Consider the following 16,015-nt stretch of genomic DNA (forward strand, 5'->3'; position numbering starts at 1 on the left):
GTCAGCTGGCTCCCCTTTTGTTGCTTTTCTTTTAATCATGTATATAAAAAATGTATTATCTTTGTAATATATATATATATATATATATATATATATATATATATATATATATATATATATATATATATATGTGTGTGTGTGTGTGTGTGTGTTTTTATTTGCTTTTGTTAGCGATACTTTCTTGAATGAATTCAAGTATTTATACGAAAGCGCATTTTTACCTAAATGCTTGTTGGGAATAATTTTCCCATTGACCAATCTGGTACCCCCTTAATGGGGAGCGGCATAAATATTATTTTTAAAATATAATTATCCACTGGCACGTGTTTCGTCGTCTACGACTCATCTGAGTGAGCCACTCTGATGAGTCGTAGACGACGAAACACGTGTCAGTGGATAATTATATTTTAAAAGTTATATATATATATATATATATAAAGTAATAGTTTGACGAATCTTTACGAGGATGAAACACGAAAACAATCTGCATAGCTTAATTTCCATATATATTTACAAACCTTATTACCTAGCTTTACTTACGTACCGATCACTGTCGAAGTACAGGAAATAGATCATAAATTTTTATATAGATACATAAAATAATATATATATATATATATATATATATATATATATATATATATATATAGTCTTACCTCGATTATATGATATTTAGATATATATATATATATATATATATATATATATATATATATATAGAATAACAATTATAACGATTATATATGATATTTAGATATATATTTATAGAATAACAAAGCCAGTACAAATCAATAATAATAATAATAAAGAATGGTAGATTTATTGGCTCATCAGTCATTGATCATTTAATCAAAGTAATAAACTCCGTCTTATTGTAAGTAATTGTTACTGGTTTCATATCAAGTATCATTTCATATATATTTTGCAACATTCTCAGAAACACGACTGAAATAATTGGGTGTCGTGTTCAGGTGATACTTTACTTATTCTAACTCGAAGGCGGAAATTAACGCGCAAATCTGCCAGTGTCCGTTAACATCTTGTCAATAAATGCAACACACAGGAGAGAGAGAGAGAGAGAGAGAGAGAGAGAGAGAGAGAGAGAGAGAGAGAGATGATATTACGATATGATATCGGCCGAAAGAACTAGACCCGCGCAGAGAAGTCACAAGATATGGATTTTTGTACATACTGGACATTAAAATGTCTAAAATGCAAGGATATGTTTTTTTTTTTTCGTACGTTTACATCTACCTTTAAAATTGAAATATAATGCCATATACGTATTAAATAGAATAGTGTTGTTGTTTTTTGGGTTTTTTTTCAATACATTATAGATTCAAAAAAACAACAACAACAACAACAACAACAAAACAAGCATGTAAATGGATTCTAAGTTCAAATTTTAACCCATCAAACTCAAATATTTGAACCTTATTTATCTATTCCATTGCGGGAAGATGTGACACAAGGTTCGGAAAGTGGGTTTTGAAGAGCCAGCACTTTAGAGGAAGATCTCTGTTAAAACAAAAAGCCTGAGCAGCCCCCTCTCTCCACTTCGGCATTGTCCAATAGGGGCGCCTCTGGCGATCAGCAATAAAACAAGCCTAGGATGATGGACCTCCTAGAACTGCTTAAGACCAGCAACATACCGCAATCAACAGGGAAGAAGCCTTTCAATGATGGCATATATTCTGTTGATTTTTGGTGGCGAGGAACGTAAATGTTATAAATTACGAACAGGATACCGTTCACAGTATGCTTAAATCAACTAGTTATCAATTAGAATAATAATAATAATAATAATAATAATAATAATAATAATAATAATAATAATAATAATAAAAAAGAACTCACCGAACTAACAGTTTTACGCCACTTCTGTCGCCTTATTAAGATCAAAATCATATATGCTACTAAACAAGATGTCTAGAACACTTGATCAAATTCTATTTCATGATTTTGATTCTCTCAAATTTGAGACTGAAGCTTAAGTTGTCTTAAGAAGAAATTGAATTTCAAGGAGTCTTGCTTAATTGATGTCTAATAATCATGGAGCAACTTGCATACAAATCAAAAATATTGATATGTCTAAGTATGAGGTTATTGCGTCCATACTATGTCACCCACCTCCTAGCAATCTTTTACTAACGAAACTGAAATTTTGTTTCTGTATTTACTTCAATAATATTCAATACATGCGTAGAGTGTTGTACGTCAAGTCACCTACACAGTAACCAGTAAGGTTTGTGTTTATTTCTCGAGGGAAATCACCAGGTTTAGCTACACGGAATCGTTTGTGTTTCAGACTCTCGGGAAATCATCAGACTATATGCAGCCTGATGATTTCTCGAAGGAATAAAACGAAAACATTTCTGTGTAGCTTACTTATCATAAGGATATTTTATACCGCAGAGAAAGAGATAGATAAATAGACTGATATATATATATATATATATATATATATATATATATATATATATATATATATATATATATGGAGAGAGAGAGAGAAAGCAGAGAAAGATGGGGTTATATTATGAATGCATCCATGTATATTGGTTGCAAAATATCACACAACCCAATACATTTGATACACACTTTGTTGGTAATTTAATTATACTGTTTAATTATTAAATTAATAATCCGATATTGTTATACAAGGATATACAAAAACAGAAAAAAAAAAAAAAAAAAACTACTTCACTTATAAAAAGGAAAAAAGACGTCTGGACAATTCGTATTATGTTATTATTTGTACACGCCCAAAATGCCATACCTAACAAAATAATATTAATAATAAAATAATAACAATAACATTATAGTAACACAGTGCCCCCTTTTCTATTTATAAACAACACAACGCACATATCATTATGCACAAACATATACTGCGGAGATATTCTAAAAGGTAGACACACGTTTCTCTTTAGAAAACCGGCTACTAAGTGGAAAAAAAAAAAAAAAAAAAAAAAATGGTGTCAAGTGGTTATTTTTAATTTATTCCGTGAAAACGACAAGACGTCGATTATAAGTAATAATAAGTAAGTCGATTATTAATTGTATAATATGGCTTATTCGAACTACTGGTTTAATCTTGGTTGCTATGTGATGCAGTGATGCAGTGCACTGATGCGTTTCAGCCGATGTAACTTTCGGCCTTATTCAGGTGAAGATCGGAGGTTACATCGGCCGAAACGGCGTGACTATAACAATGTGAGAATAATAACCCGTATAATCAAAACATTACAAATTGTCAATCCTCATCTAAAAAAAAAATAAATAAATAAACTTCCGAACATTATGATTATTATAATTATAATTATTATTGTTGTTGTTGTTGTTGTTGTTGTTGTTACCATTATTATCGTTGTTCCTATTTACAATGCCTCCCCACGGGACATAGTCAGACACCAGGGTCGTTTTTTAACGTGGAGAAAAGGAACAAAACTAAAAATTGTCTCAGTCGTGAAGGATTTCTCCTCCACTGACAGAGAACAAGAAATTGAAGTGCAGCATCTGAAGAACAGATGCTACACTTTGATCTTTATTATTTATGATTATTTATTTATTTATTTATTATTTATTCACGAGGAGTTCTGACGCTAGTAGTTGACATTCATTGGCAAAAAACACGTGGTGTTCCTTGGAGTCTGAGTGACAAATCTCCCCAGATTTCTAGTATTTCCTTTCTTTCGAGAATCGTCACAAATCATTTTTTTCGTTCTTGCAACGGTCGTTTATCATTGATTTCTCGCCGGTTATGGTTATCATTTTTGTCTCTGTCTTTCATGTTCTGGCGACATCCATTACGCCATATCGCGTGTGTTTCACGCAGCAGGATGGGTCGAATATTAAAAATAAATTATAATAAACAAATAAACAAATAGAAAACGAAAAGAAAAAAAAAAGTGCTCAATTATACAATAGCGGCGCCATTGAAACATGCTTGTTTTCCGTTGGTTTAGAAACACAGAACCGACGAGCACGCTTGATTTTGATTCATATAAACTTCAATTAATTTCGAATCGACAGTCAGTAAGTGTCAAGACTTCAATGTCACTTTCGAATTCTGCATGGCCACACGGAGAAACCTATAATGCTAATAATCATGGGGGGGGGGGTTAAAAATGACCGGAAACAGCGTTTACTTCTTTATAACATTAATCGAAAGTGATTTTGAAATCTCTAAATTGGCGGACTGAACGCACAGAAATTAATTTCAGGCTAGAATTAAAGTTTAAAAAAGAGGGGTGGGGGGAATGATAAAGTGTTCCAATTTATTTGTGGGTGATTTGTAAGATTTAAGGTTTACTTTCAATGCTGTAAATTAATGTGCTCCTGATTGCGCCACTATTGTAGCAAAGAGCCATACGAATAAAACTAAAGTTTTAAAAAATGTATTTTTTTTTAGTTGTCTTACGTTTAAAAATAAACGAATATCGCTCCAGCTCCACCACTCCACATCCCTAAACACACACATACACACACACACAAACACACACACACAAACACACACACACACACACTATACCTCGCAATATAGAACATTACCAATTAATTAACGGGCTTGATATAGGTAAAATTTGATGTACCTACCTTGTTCATCAGATGACAAGGAATTCGTACAACCACAGAACAAAGTCATCATCCCATTATTTAAAAAAGCCGGTGATTTTAAGGTGTTTTGTTCTTTTTAATTAAGCTTCAAGATCAAAAAGTGCCGCCGTTTAAAGGGTTCGCCCGTATCCTTTATTTTGATAACATGTCCTTGGCAGGAATGGTAAAAAAAAAAAAAAAAAAAATATGAGAGGTGCCCGTATTTCTTTTTTATCCCCCCTTTTTTGGTATGTGCATAAGAGAAGAAGAATCTAGCTGCACAAGAAGGAAGGAGATGGTTATCTGCGTTTTGTTTGTTGTTTCTTTGGTTGTTTGGTTAGATAGTATTATTGGTAGAGTACCGAGGCAAGCCGTAGTAACCCAGCGTCTCCACCAACGTCGTTGCACCTACTTAAGAAGAGGAAGATGAAGAAGAGGGAGGGGACGGCTTTACTTTAACTATTATTATTGCTCCTGTCATCCATACCTACTACGACGACGGCTACGGTTGATGAGGAGAGGATAGACTTGAGAGAAAGAAAGAAAGAAGTTTACAGTTATATTCGTACGTTACAGGGAATCGGAGTTTGAAGGAAGGAAGTATCACTGCTACTATTACTGTAGTAACTTGATGGATGGGGGAGTGGGGGGAGGCGAGGGTTGTAGAGTACAGAGTACTAGAGAGATAGAGAGAGAGAGGGGAGAGAGAGAGAGTTATATCAGAAAAAGAGATGGAGAGAGACATCAGAATGAGAGAAAGAGTGACAAGAGAGAGATGAGACCTGAGAAAAAGAGACGGTAAAGGAAGACAGAGAGAGAGAGAGAGAGAGAGGCGAAAAATAAAGACAGAGAGGTAGTTATATCAGAGAAAGAGATGGAGAGAGACATCAGAATGAGAAAAAGAGTGACAAGAGAGAGATGAGACCTGAGAAAAAGAGATAGAGGGTAGAAATAAAGGAAGAGAGAGAGAGGGGGGCGAAAAATAAAGAGAGAGAGGTAGTTATATCAAAGAAAGAGATAGAGGGAGAGGTATCAGTGAGAGAGTGCAAAAGAAAGAAGGACTAGAGAAAAGAGAAATAAAATTGTAACGAGGAAGAGAGGGAGACCAGAGAGAGAGAGAGAGAGAGGGGGGGGCAAAGGAAGAGGGCCAAGAGAGAGATAGAGGGATAGATAAATGAGAAAAAGAGAGGGGCGACATCCAATAAAAAAAAAGAGAGAAAAGTAAAGATAAAAAGAATGACACTAGAGAAAACAAGAAAGAGGCATAAGAGAGATAGAGAGAGATAAGATAAGGTAAGAATGAGAGAGAGAGGAGGGGGGAAGAGGGGGTGCCGGTGCTTTTTACTAATGCTTATGAAAGTCAGCTGCAACAATGTTCAAAAAAAAAAAAAAAAAAAGAAAAGAAAAAGATGTTTTAAAAGTACAACAGGGCCCAAGACAGATGCTATGGCGACTGCTGTTACTAGTTAATAGGAAAGGCAGTATAATATTAGCAGATACACTAGTTTCCACCCGCAAGGGCTCCCCATTCAACGTGGTAAGAAAAGAAAGAAGGAGAAAAAGAGAGGGGGTGTAACTGTATTCACACTAGAATCAGCTGGTAACCGATGTCTTTTTTTGATCAATGAATTTCAACGAATGCTAGATACCAAGAAGCGCACACAGTGCCGGTTCATGACCGCCCCCCTTCCTACAACCACCTTCACCGATCGGGAAGGGGAGGGGGGCATGACTCCAATGAGAGACTATTAGTCTTGTCCAGCCTTTGGGTCTAAGGTCAAGGTGTACTATCTGATCGGTCATTAGTACCAAGCGGGGGAGGTTTTTGTTGTTTTGTTTTACGGCATATCAACCCTTTTCGAGTGATTTAATGTCGAATCGAGTAATTTTGGAAAACCTCCCTCTCAGCCCTGTTCAAGCCAGCAGCATTAGGAACACTGACTTCTTCAAACGGGTTTGTAACTTTCTCTCTCTTGACATATGCGTCAGTTTATAAGTATTTGTTTACATGAGATTTGGAGGCGACCATGTTGTAATGTGCAGGCAAATTCCACCTGATGCTAGGCACATGGAGGCAAAAAGGAAATTCTTTTCACATTGTGGTATCTAGACGAGTTCTTTTTGGTTTGTTTCTTCTGTTTCTTTTAAACAGATCTACCCGCCCCCCCCCCTTTTAACTTCTCAACTCATTCTTTAAAATGGAAAGCACTGCAACTGCATAGATTTTCGATTACTTTGACTATTCGAACTATAGTGTTATTTTCGCAACGTTTTGGCAGATGTACTCTCCGACTTTCTTCAGGTGTAGCTTATCAAATTCTGGAATCCGTATGGAAGTTCGAATTTATGTAATTCATAGAAGTGACACGCTCTCGTTTTATCCGCCATCACCGCATCGCATAGATGTCTTAAATAATTTGCAATTTACATTCTAAATATCGTTCGCACAAAGAATCGAACCTTCAAATTCCAGAAGATTCACTTACAACTGAATTACCTCGTACTTTATCCGTCACAGCACGGTTCCTTAAACCTATTCTTGCTTTTTTAATTGTGCAATCTCACTACGTATCAATACTTTATAACTACAGATTAAATAGCAAAGTTTTTTGCATCTTTTTTTTTTGTGTGTAATATAAACAATTATTCCCACCACCAATATATATATATTTTTTTTTACACAGGAATCACCACATTATCAAGGCCAAGAGGCCACCCGAGGATAAGGGTTAATATTGGGACAATATCTTTCTGGTGTCATGTGACTGTGGAGTTGGAGGGGTACACCGCATAGTGTTAAAAACGGTATTTATCACATTGAGTTAAATTAAGCATAAGAATGAAAATTCCATTACAACTTTTAATTAAAAATTTTGAATTAGAGTTACGTGTCAGGATATCATATCATGGACAGGAAGTCTGAAATGAAACGTGGCGAAAAAGAGAGGAAGATCTTTCTCTTTGGCCTGCTAGTTGGCTGTGTTCGGACACGCTTTTTTGTTTTATATCTCTGTTTTCATTCGCTATTCAAAGAAGCGAACAAAATAAAAATTATATTTATTTATTTATTTATGCATTACAAAATAAAAATTATATTTATTTATTTATGCATTACAAAATAAAAAATTATATTTATTTATTTATTTATGCATTACAAAAGATAAGGGCAACATAGATACCGTCAGTTTAAAATCCTTCCTTTGTTGAACTCTTCAGCCTCATTCTGATCTCTTGTAATACATATATAAATAAATAAATATTACACGTCTGGTTTTTTAAATTTTCTTAATAATCGAGCACTCTTTTTTAAATTTTAAGCTCTCCCACTAACCTTACCCACACACACACACACACATATGATGGACATTCCTATCGATTTCAACCTATGAGCTCCGCCACAACAATTAAGTTGCTCTGAAATCCACACAGACGATTTGTTTATAGTAGTAGAAGGCTTTGTGTAGAACTAGCCACATTTTTTGGTACAATGACTAATCTTCGTTAGTGCAATAAGACAGAGAATACAGAAGATCTCAGGTTTTAAATTAGTGTTTTTCTTCTCTTATATGCATGTTTTAACGAAAACTCGAGGTGCATCTCTCCTAGTGAATTAAATACACCCCCAGATACCAACCTGGAAATTTTTGTCTCGGCATGGTACATACAGCGCCTAGCCGCATTGTTGCTTAACTTATATATATAAGTTAAGCAACGATGAACTTGGCCAGTGCCAGATGGGTGACCATTTTGGAAGGCTAGGCGCTGTATGTACCGTGCTGAGACAAAAACTTTCAGGTTAGTATCCCTATCTTGGGTTAAGCATATTGGGAAGAGATATACTAACTGCCATTAGCATATTAAGTGACGCTCTTTGTGTAAACAAATCGAGCGGAGGCATTTCAACAATGTCAAAACATTGTTAATTCATTACCCACACAGCAGCAGCCGTATAACACAATGGTGAGAAGCCTTGACTCTCATTTGGGTGGTCGGGTTTTGATCCTGGCTTGAGGTAGTTGCCTGTCTAGCCGCACTAATGAGCTGTGAAACAGCGAAACAATACTGTATGTGGATATAGGGGTAAGGGTTTAGGCTCATTACCGTTGGGTCCCGATTTCGAATCTCACTAGATACAGCCACTCTGATGAGTCGTAGACGATGAAACACGTGTCAGTGGATAATTACATTTTAAAAATAATATATATACCGCTCCCCATGTGAGGGTACCAAATTGGTGAAAAGCGGAAATTATTCCCAACTCGCATTTAGGTAAAAATGCACTTTCGTAAATAATTGAATTCATTCAAAACATATTGCTAAAACCAAAACAAAACATATATATATATATGTTTTAAAGCACATATATAGCGTCATACTGTGCTTCTCCCAGACAAATCAACCCCACGTGGACGTTGTGACCACTGCCATGCAGACAGGGCTCTAATGAACAGCGAGTGACCTGCGCTGTATAACTGGACCCCCATGGCCTTGTGGGCCAAGGTTCTTTAACCAAAGGCTAAGAGTGAGGTAACCCTTACAGAAACCTCCAGAGGAGCTTAGGCAATATCAGCTGTGGCATGCATGACCCACCGGCATGTGGAGTATACTCTGGTACCCAGCAACCCCAGTCATGGATCAAATAGCATTGGGATGGAGAGCACTCCCGTACACTGTGGTGAAAACAACCCCTCTAGGAGAAGCAAATCTCTAATTTAAAATCCATAAAACGGAAGATCAGTATCTGCATTAAGCTGGTCTGCAGCTTGACTTGTTGCTGGCTATCTTGCTCTTGCTTGATGCTGGATCTCAACATTTTGAACCGACAGAGAGACTTAGCTGTCATACAAAGCTAAAACTCTGTAATAACATCTTTGTATAGATACTCCCTCAGATAATGAGACTTGCCCCCCCCCCCAAAGTCTTGTGGCCATGGAAAAGTTGTGACACGTGTAGGCCTGACAGGCTGGAAGCATGTAGTAACTGATCTGCACACAGGTGACAAAAGGCTTATCCTAACATCACTGCACAACAATTATTAGGCAGTTGGGTGCTCGGCGGGGCATTTTGTGACTTAGCAGCCTTTTCAGGAGAGCACTGCTGACCCAAGAATTTTGGAGGGAACAAGAAAATGCGTCCTAAATAAAGCTACCTTTGACTTGCTGGTCAGCAACCTGTGGCTGATGGCTGTTCATATAAGCAGGAACAGGAATGGAAAATATTATGCTAAACGACACTCACTCCAGCTATGTTGCAGGTGTGTGAGAACACTTATTGGCAATGGTAAAAGACTAGAACGGAAGACTGCAATTTTGGCCAAGAAATTGCAAAGATACAATGTAAACATTGTTGCACTCTCCGAGACGCGTTTTGCAGGTGAGGATCAACTGGTGGCGTGTGAGTCAGGCTACACGATCTTCTGGTCTGGTAGATCTGAAAGGGAGAGGCATGAGGCAAGTGTGGGTTTTGCAATTAAGAACTCCTTAGATGACAAGATTGAGCAGCTAGTTGGCATAAATGAAGATTGAGAAATGCCCTTGCTGCTGATATTTCTGTCTATGTGTACTTCATCTGACGACGATATCACTTCTTTTTATCATACGCTTAGATCTGTTATCACCAGTTTGCCTGGGTCGGCTCAGGCAATGAGACCTGGTCTCTGCTGGATCCATATGGCATTGGCAGAGTCAATTCAAATGGTCTGCTCCTCCTCCATCTCTGCAGTGAACCAAATCTTGTTATCACCAACACCTTTTCTCACCAGAAAAACAAGGAGACCTGGTTCCATCCCCAGTCTAAACATGGCCATTTGCTTGATTACATACTGTGTAGACGTGGTGATTTTGGAAATTTTTGCAAAGTCAAAGTAATGTGTGGTGCCGACTGTGATATTAATCATTTAATGGGCAGAGCTAAACTCAAAATTTCAATTCGCAAGAAAAGTCGTTTTAATGGAGTCAAAGTGCCTAAGCGTATTGATGTCTTCAAATTGAAGGATCCAGTCATACGAAGTTCCTTGAAATCTGCTTTCAACCAGGTGGATTTCTCAGATTGTGATTGGGAGACAGTAAGAGATACACTATACATACCAAAAAAGTGTTGAAGCTCTTGGATTGAAAGCTCTCAGACAGCAAGATTGGTTTGCTGATAATTCCAATCTAATTAATCTTCAAATTGATAGAAAGCAGAAAGTTCCTTTAAGACTAATGTGCAAAAGAAAGGGTACAAGGTCTGATTGTGGAACAGGCCAACTCTCGCTGCCTACTTCTCTTCTATATGGAGTGATGTTCAGGTTGTGTGTGCCAAATAAAAAACAAATGGTGGTCTGATATATCCAGGGAGTTACAGAGAGCTTACGACCATAGAGATGTTAAGGCATTTTACTCATTGCTTCAGGCCTATGGTCTGAAATCCTCTTCAACTACGCCTGGTGAAGGATGGGAGAACCTTGTTGAAAACCTCACTTGAAATTATGCATCGATGGCATGAACACTTTCGTGATCTCTTTCACAACCCATCCAATGTTGATGTTGCTGCAATAGAAAGTATTGCTCAATGTTCGTTTTGTCTGAAAATTGATGCTGAACCGACTCTCATGGAAACAGTTGACTGCATAAAACAGATAAACTCAGACAAAACTCCTGGACTGGATGGCATTCTTGTTGAGCTGCTGAAACATGGTGGTGTCAATGTACATTTGATACTGTCAGTATGGCAGGGGGGCCCAGTTACCCAAGATAGATGCCATTCTGATTATGTTGTACCAAAAGAAAGGGCACAAGGTCTGATTGTGGAAATTATCAAGGTATCCTGCTGCTGATTCCGGTTGAAAAAGTATTTGCATGCCTCTTGCTAAACTGATTGGAGAGATATATCTGTTCTGATATCCTTCCGGAGACCCAGACTGGTATTAGAGGTGAACGAGGGACCATGGATATGGTGTTTTCTGCTAGACAGCTCTTAGAAAAGTGTAGTGAGCAGTGTATTCCTCTTTGTCAGGTGTTTACGGACTTCACCAAGGTGTTTGACAAAGTCAACCGTGAGACTCCATGGAAAATGCTGGAATTCCAAGCCAGAACACTTGGTAGTGATGAATTTGTTAGAGAGCTGTTGTATGCTGACAATGCTGACCTACTGACACTCCCCAGTAGATATGCAATTGGTGATGGATCTCTTCACGAATGCCTGTACCTGCTTCGGACTGACAGCATAAAGAAGACTAGGGTTATGTATACTTCTGCTCCTGGTGATCAGTATGTGGAACTTGATATCTTTGTCTATGGAAAGCGCCTTGAAGTCATAAAAACATTTTGTCTACCTTGGTAGTACTTTATCAAATGATGGCAGTCTTGATATGAAAATAGGACAGAGAATCAGCAAGGCATCAGACGCAGTTGCAAGATTACAAGATAGAGTCTGGTCTGATGGTGATTTAACTCTGACAACTAAAATGTCAGTATATGTGTAGTGCCATCCCTACTCTATGCCTCTGAAATATGGACCCTGTACCGGTCACATGTGGAACAGCTGGAGAGGTTTCATCAGCACTGCCTTAAACACATTCTTGGTTTAAAGTAGGACAGTTTCGTCCCTGATACATGTGTCTTAAATAAGACCAAAACCACCAACACTGCTACCATCGTTATAATGAACCAAATGCATTGGGCGAGTCATCTTGTCCTGCTTGATGACTATCGACTCCCAAAACAGTTGTTTTATGGGGAGCTCATTCTTGGCATAGACCCTAACATAGGCCCAAAAAACGTTTCCGTGATAGCATCAAGGAGAGTTTGGTGGAATTTCATGTTCCTGATGCCAGTTGGGAGTCCCTAGCATCTGATAGTAAGCAGTGGTATACAAGGGCGTATAGCATTTTGAAGCAGCCAAGATTTTTCGACCGAGTGAAGCTCAAGAGAGCATGTAGGAAACACCAAACCTTGCCACCCAATCATGGAGATCTCTGGAGCTGTGAGGTGTGGGACGGGACTCTGTTGTCCAAGGTAGATCTTGTTAATCACATAAACACACATAATGATACAAGTTTCGTTGCTGTTGGTTCCTTCAAAACCAATGACCGTCATTAATGTCATGTCTGTTTGAGGGTGTACAAGTCGCTAGCAGGACTAAAGATTCATCTTCGTGCACATGGACGTTCAGTTACTGAGAGAATGGCACTCATCTGACAAGACGTTGCAATCATCATATATATATATATATATATATATATATATATATAATGAATTTTGTGTGTCTGTGAGTTCGTTCCCTATGAACTCGAAAACGGCTAGGCCGAGTTTTATGAAATTTGACACAAAGATATATTATGTGCCTGGCAGTGTTCTTAGATATATTTTGTGCCCGAATATCTTCGACAAGTATCAATAATTAATAATCAAAATAATCCGATCAATAAAGGAATGGGTGGTTTTGACCAAAGTTAACACCTTACACAACCTAACATCACAAGTGCATTTGAGAAGTTTCATTATCACACAAGCATAAAGGCCCGGCATATAAAATAAACAATCATTTTTTTTTTTTATATGGCAGAGGCGCGTTTGAAATGAATATTTCTGTTTGGAGCACAATTAAAGTATGGTACATGACTATTGTATTCAGGCCATTATATATAAAAAAATAATATTATAATATTAACAGTAGGTTCTCTGGAGTGCAATGTAGACTAAAATGTATTGTTAACTAAGTCACTGCGACAGGCAATAGAGCTTTCTCTTGGTGCACCACGATGGGTCCCTAACTATAGCAGGCAATCAATCGATTTGATTGAAAATTGGGCAATTTCACTGATTTTGATGACAATAAAAAATATAGGATTGTGAAACATTCATTGAGTTAAATATTTTTTTTTTATTTTCGTGAAATGTTACAAAAAATAAAACAGTAATAAACAAAAAAATTAGGCACAAGGTCACTGAAAAATTGGGGAGAAGTGGCTGTGACCATCCTCGTCACTGTACCTTTTGTTGGTCTGTGCTTGATCCTAGCTAGGGTTTTCATTCACTACAATATCGCAAACACACCGAGGGGGGGGGTCGTCCTACTTAAGATTTTATTTTATTTTTTTTAAACAATGTATACATATAATATCAGCATGGATACCCGTAGTTACCCGGATGGACATGAAATTCGGTTTGGACAGAGCTACTATACCAAGGATATCGAGCAACCCCCCAAAAAAGAACGGAAGAAGTCAAGTGACAATCTGGACCTCGCCCTCCACTCCCCAAAAGTGAATCAAAACAACTTTTGTTTCAATAAAATTAGCAGCAAGTGCCTGTGCGACCGTAATTAAAAAAAAAAAATAGCTATGTAGGCAGGCTTGAACTTGAAAGGGGAAAAGAAGGGAAAAAGGTGGCAAATGTTTTTGCCAACCGTACCACGATGATTTATGACGTCATGGCCCTGAAAAAATAACGTTTATAAACAAAACATAAACCGTGTATATGTGCCTTGTAAAAAATGGCGTCGCGAAAAGTGACCCCTCCCCTTGCAAAGAAATGGTCCAATTGACCACCATAGAATTAATCTTTTTTTTTCTAATTCTCAATATATTATGCGTTGAAGCATAGTTCTCTTAAATGGTACTGGTTTCGGCCCATTTCGATGTGGCTGATGAAAGTTTTCAGTGGATATACGAACACACACAAGTACACACACCGACGTTGGAGACATATATTAGTCAGGGGAAATAACTCTAAACCACTTTCTAAAAAAGTCGATGTCGGTAATAATAATTCAAAATAAATTAAATTAAATCCATAATCAATATAAAGCAACTTTAAATAACAATCTTAAAAATAACACTTAAAACAATTCTCTGGCTATAAACGATAACTAACATACAATTCTTAGTAAAATTGACTTTCCTTAATGTAATATGTAAATGAGGTTACCTCTTGAGCTTATATTTTGCAAGAATCATACTATATATAGAAATAAATGGAATAGGAAAGTAATGGACCTTTGTATATATTAATCACATTGTGAACAAACAAAAAACAAATGGACAGGAATACAAAGTTATATATAAGTAAAAATAAAATCATAAAAATCTGTTCATTTATTGAATTCATGGGCATGAGATGAGAAAAAAGTCCAAAGATAAACAAAGTATGTTAGTAAGAAACTTCCAATCCTTTCTAGATGGTAGATCAGCCAATGCTTTCCAGTATAATGGTGGGGTCGAAAACAAGCAGGATCATTCAATTCCGGGTAACGTTGGGTAACCCTGCTAGCATATATATATATATATATATATATATATATATATATATATGAGAGAGAGAGAAACAAACAGAAACAGAGAGAAAAGGCGAGATCGATGTAGAACAAGGCCGATAGCCATTAGCAGCGTGCTTTCGTGTAATGAATGAATGTGTGAATGTAGGATTGACATGAAATTCTTAAAGATAAACTAAAATGACCGAAAAATGGGCTGAAATTACTTAAATAAAAAGTAAATAACTTAGAATGACTTTAATGAACTTAAGGATGAATTGAATGACCTTAAGAATGACTTGGATGCTTAAAAAATAACTGGAATCCTTAAAAAAAACTTGAATGACCTGGAGAATGACTTGAATGACTTTGAGGCTGACTGGTTGTAAAGTGGGCGATCATTTTACATTAAATTAATACAGAAAAGTGACCCCCACTTTATATCACAAAGTTACAAACATCAGTACAGCATGTAGTAAGAACAGATACTACACTTTGATCTTGGCCAAAAGGCCAAGAAAAGGATATTTATTTGCTCCCCCACCGAGCAAATTAGGCGCAGGACCAATTTTTAATGTGAGGAGTGAAGGGGAAATGGGGACCAACTCCCCGGGAAATAGGGGAGCTGGATAGTGACAATTGGTATGAAGGGTTGCCCCTACATTGACCAAGGTCTTATATGTGGGGCTGCCCTCACATATGGTCTTTGCTTGTAGTATCTGCCGGACAGATACTACACTTTGATCTTAGTCAAAAGGCTAAGAAAAGGGTATTTACTTGCTACCCCATCGAGCAAATTAGGCAAAAGGCCGATTTTTAATGTGAAGAGTGAAGGGGGAATGGGGACCAACTCCCTGGGGAGTAGGGGAGCTGGATAGTGACAATTGGTATGAAGGGTTTCCCCTACATTGACCAAGGTCTTATATGTGGGATTGCCCCCACATATGGTCTTTGCTTGCAGTATCTGTCGGAACAGATACTACACTTTGAGATATTAAATCCTTTATTCATGTTAAAAATACATTGAAAATCAACACTGAACAAAAAACTTAGGCACATGGCAAACTCAAAAGGGGGGGGGATTATGGGTGTCGTTGGACATCCTTGTCACTCCAGAACTAAACAAAATCAAAAGTTTCTCCTAGCTAGTATCTTTCACCATAATACCGCATTCACCCTT

General features: G+C 37.2%; 1 protein-coding gene and 1 pseudogene across 1 annotated transcript in view; both read right to left on the minus strand.

Annotated features, from left to right (window-relative positions):
- Window positions 1-5,105, minus strand: part of LOC145293376 (glutamate receptor-interacting protein 2-like) — a 535,093-nt gene extending 529,988 nt beyond the window's left edge. Inside the window, exon 1 of the mRNA XM_080140018.1 lies at window positions 4,600-5,105. Coding sequence (XP_079996144.1) covers window positions 4,600-4,651 — 52 coding nt within the window. The 5' untranslated portion in view covers window positions 4,652-5,105. The remainder of the gene's footprint in view (window positions 1-4,599) is intronic.
- A 10,115-nt stretch (window positions 5,106-15,220) lies between these two features.
- LOC145242268 (U2 spliceosomal RNA) lies at window positions 15,221-15,361 on the minus strand (annotated as a pseudogene).
- Between the last annotated feature and the right edge of the window lie 654 nt (window positions 15,362-16,015).

Source organism: Euprymna scolopes, chromosome 2, assembly GCF_053919585.1.
Source record: "Euprymna scolopes isolate OS-2025 chromosome 2, ASM5391958v1, whole genome shotgun sequence".
NCBI lineage: Eukaryota > Metazoa > Mollusca > Cephalopoda > Sepiida > Sepiolidae > Euprymna > Euprymna scolopes.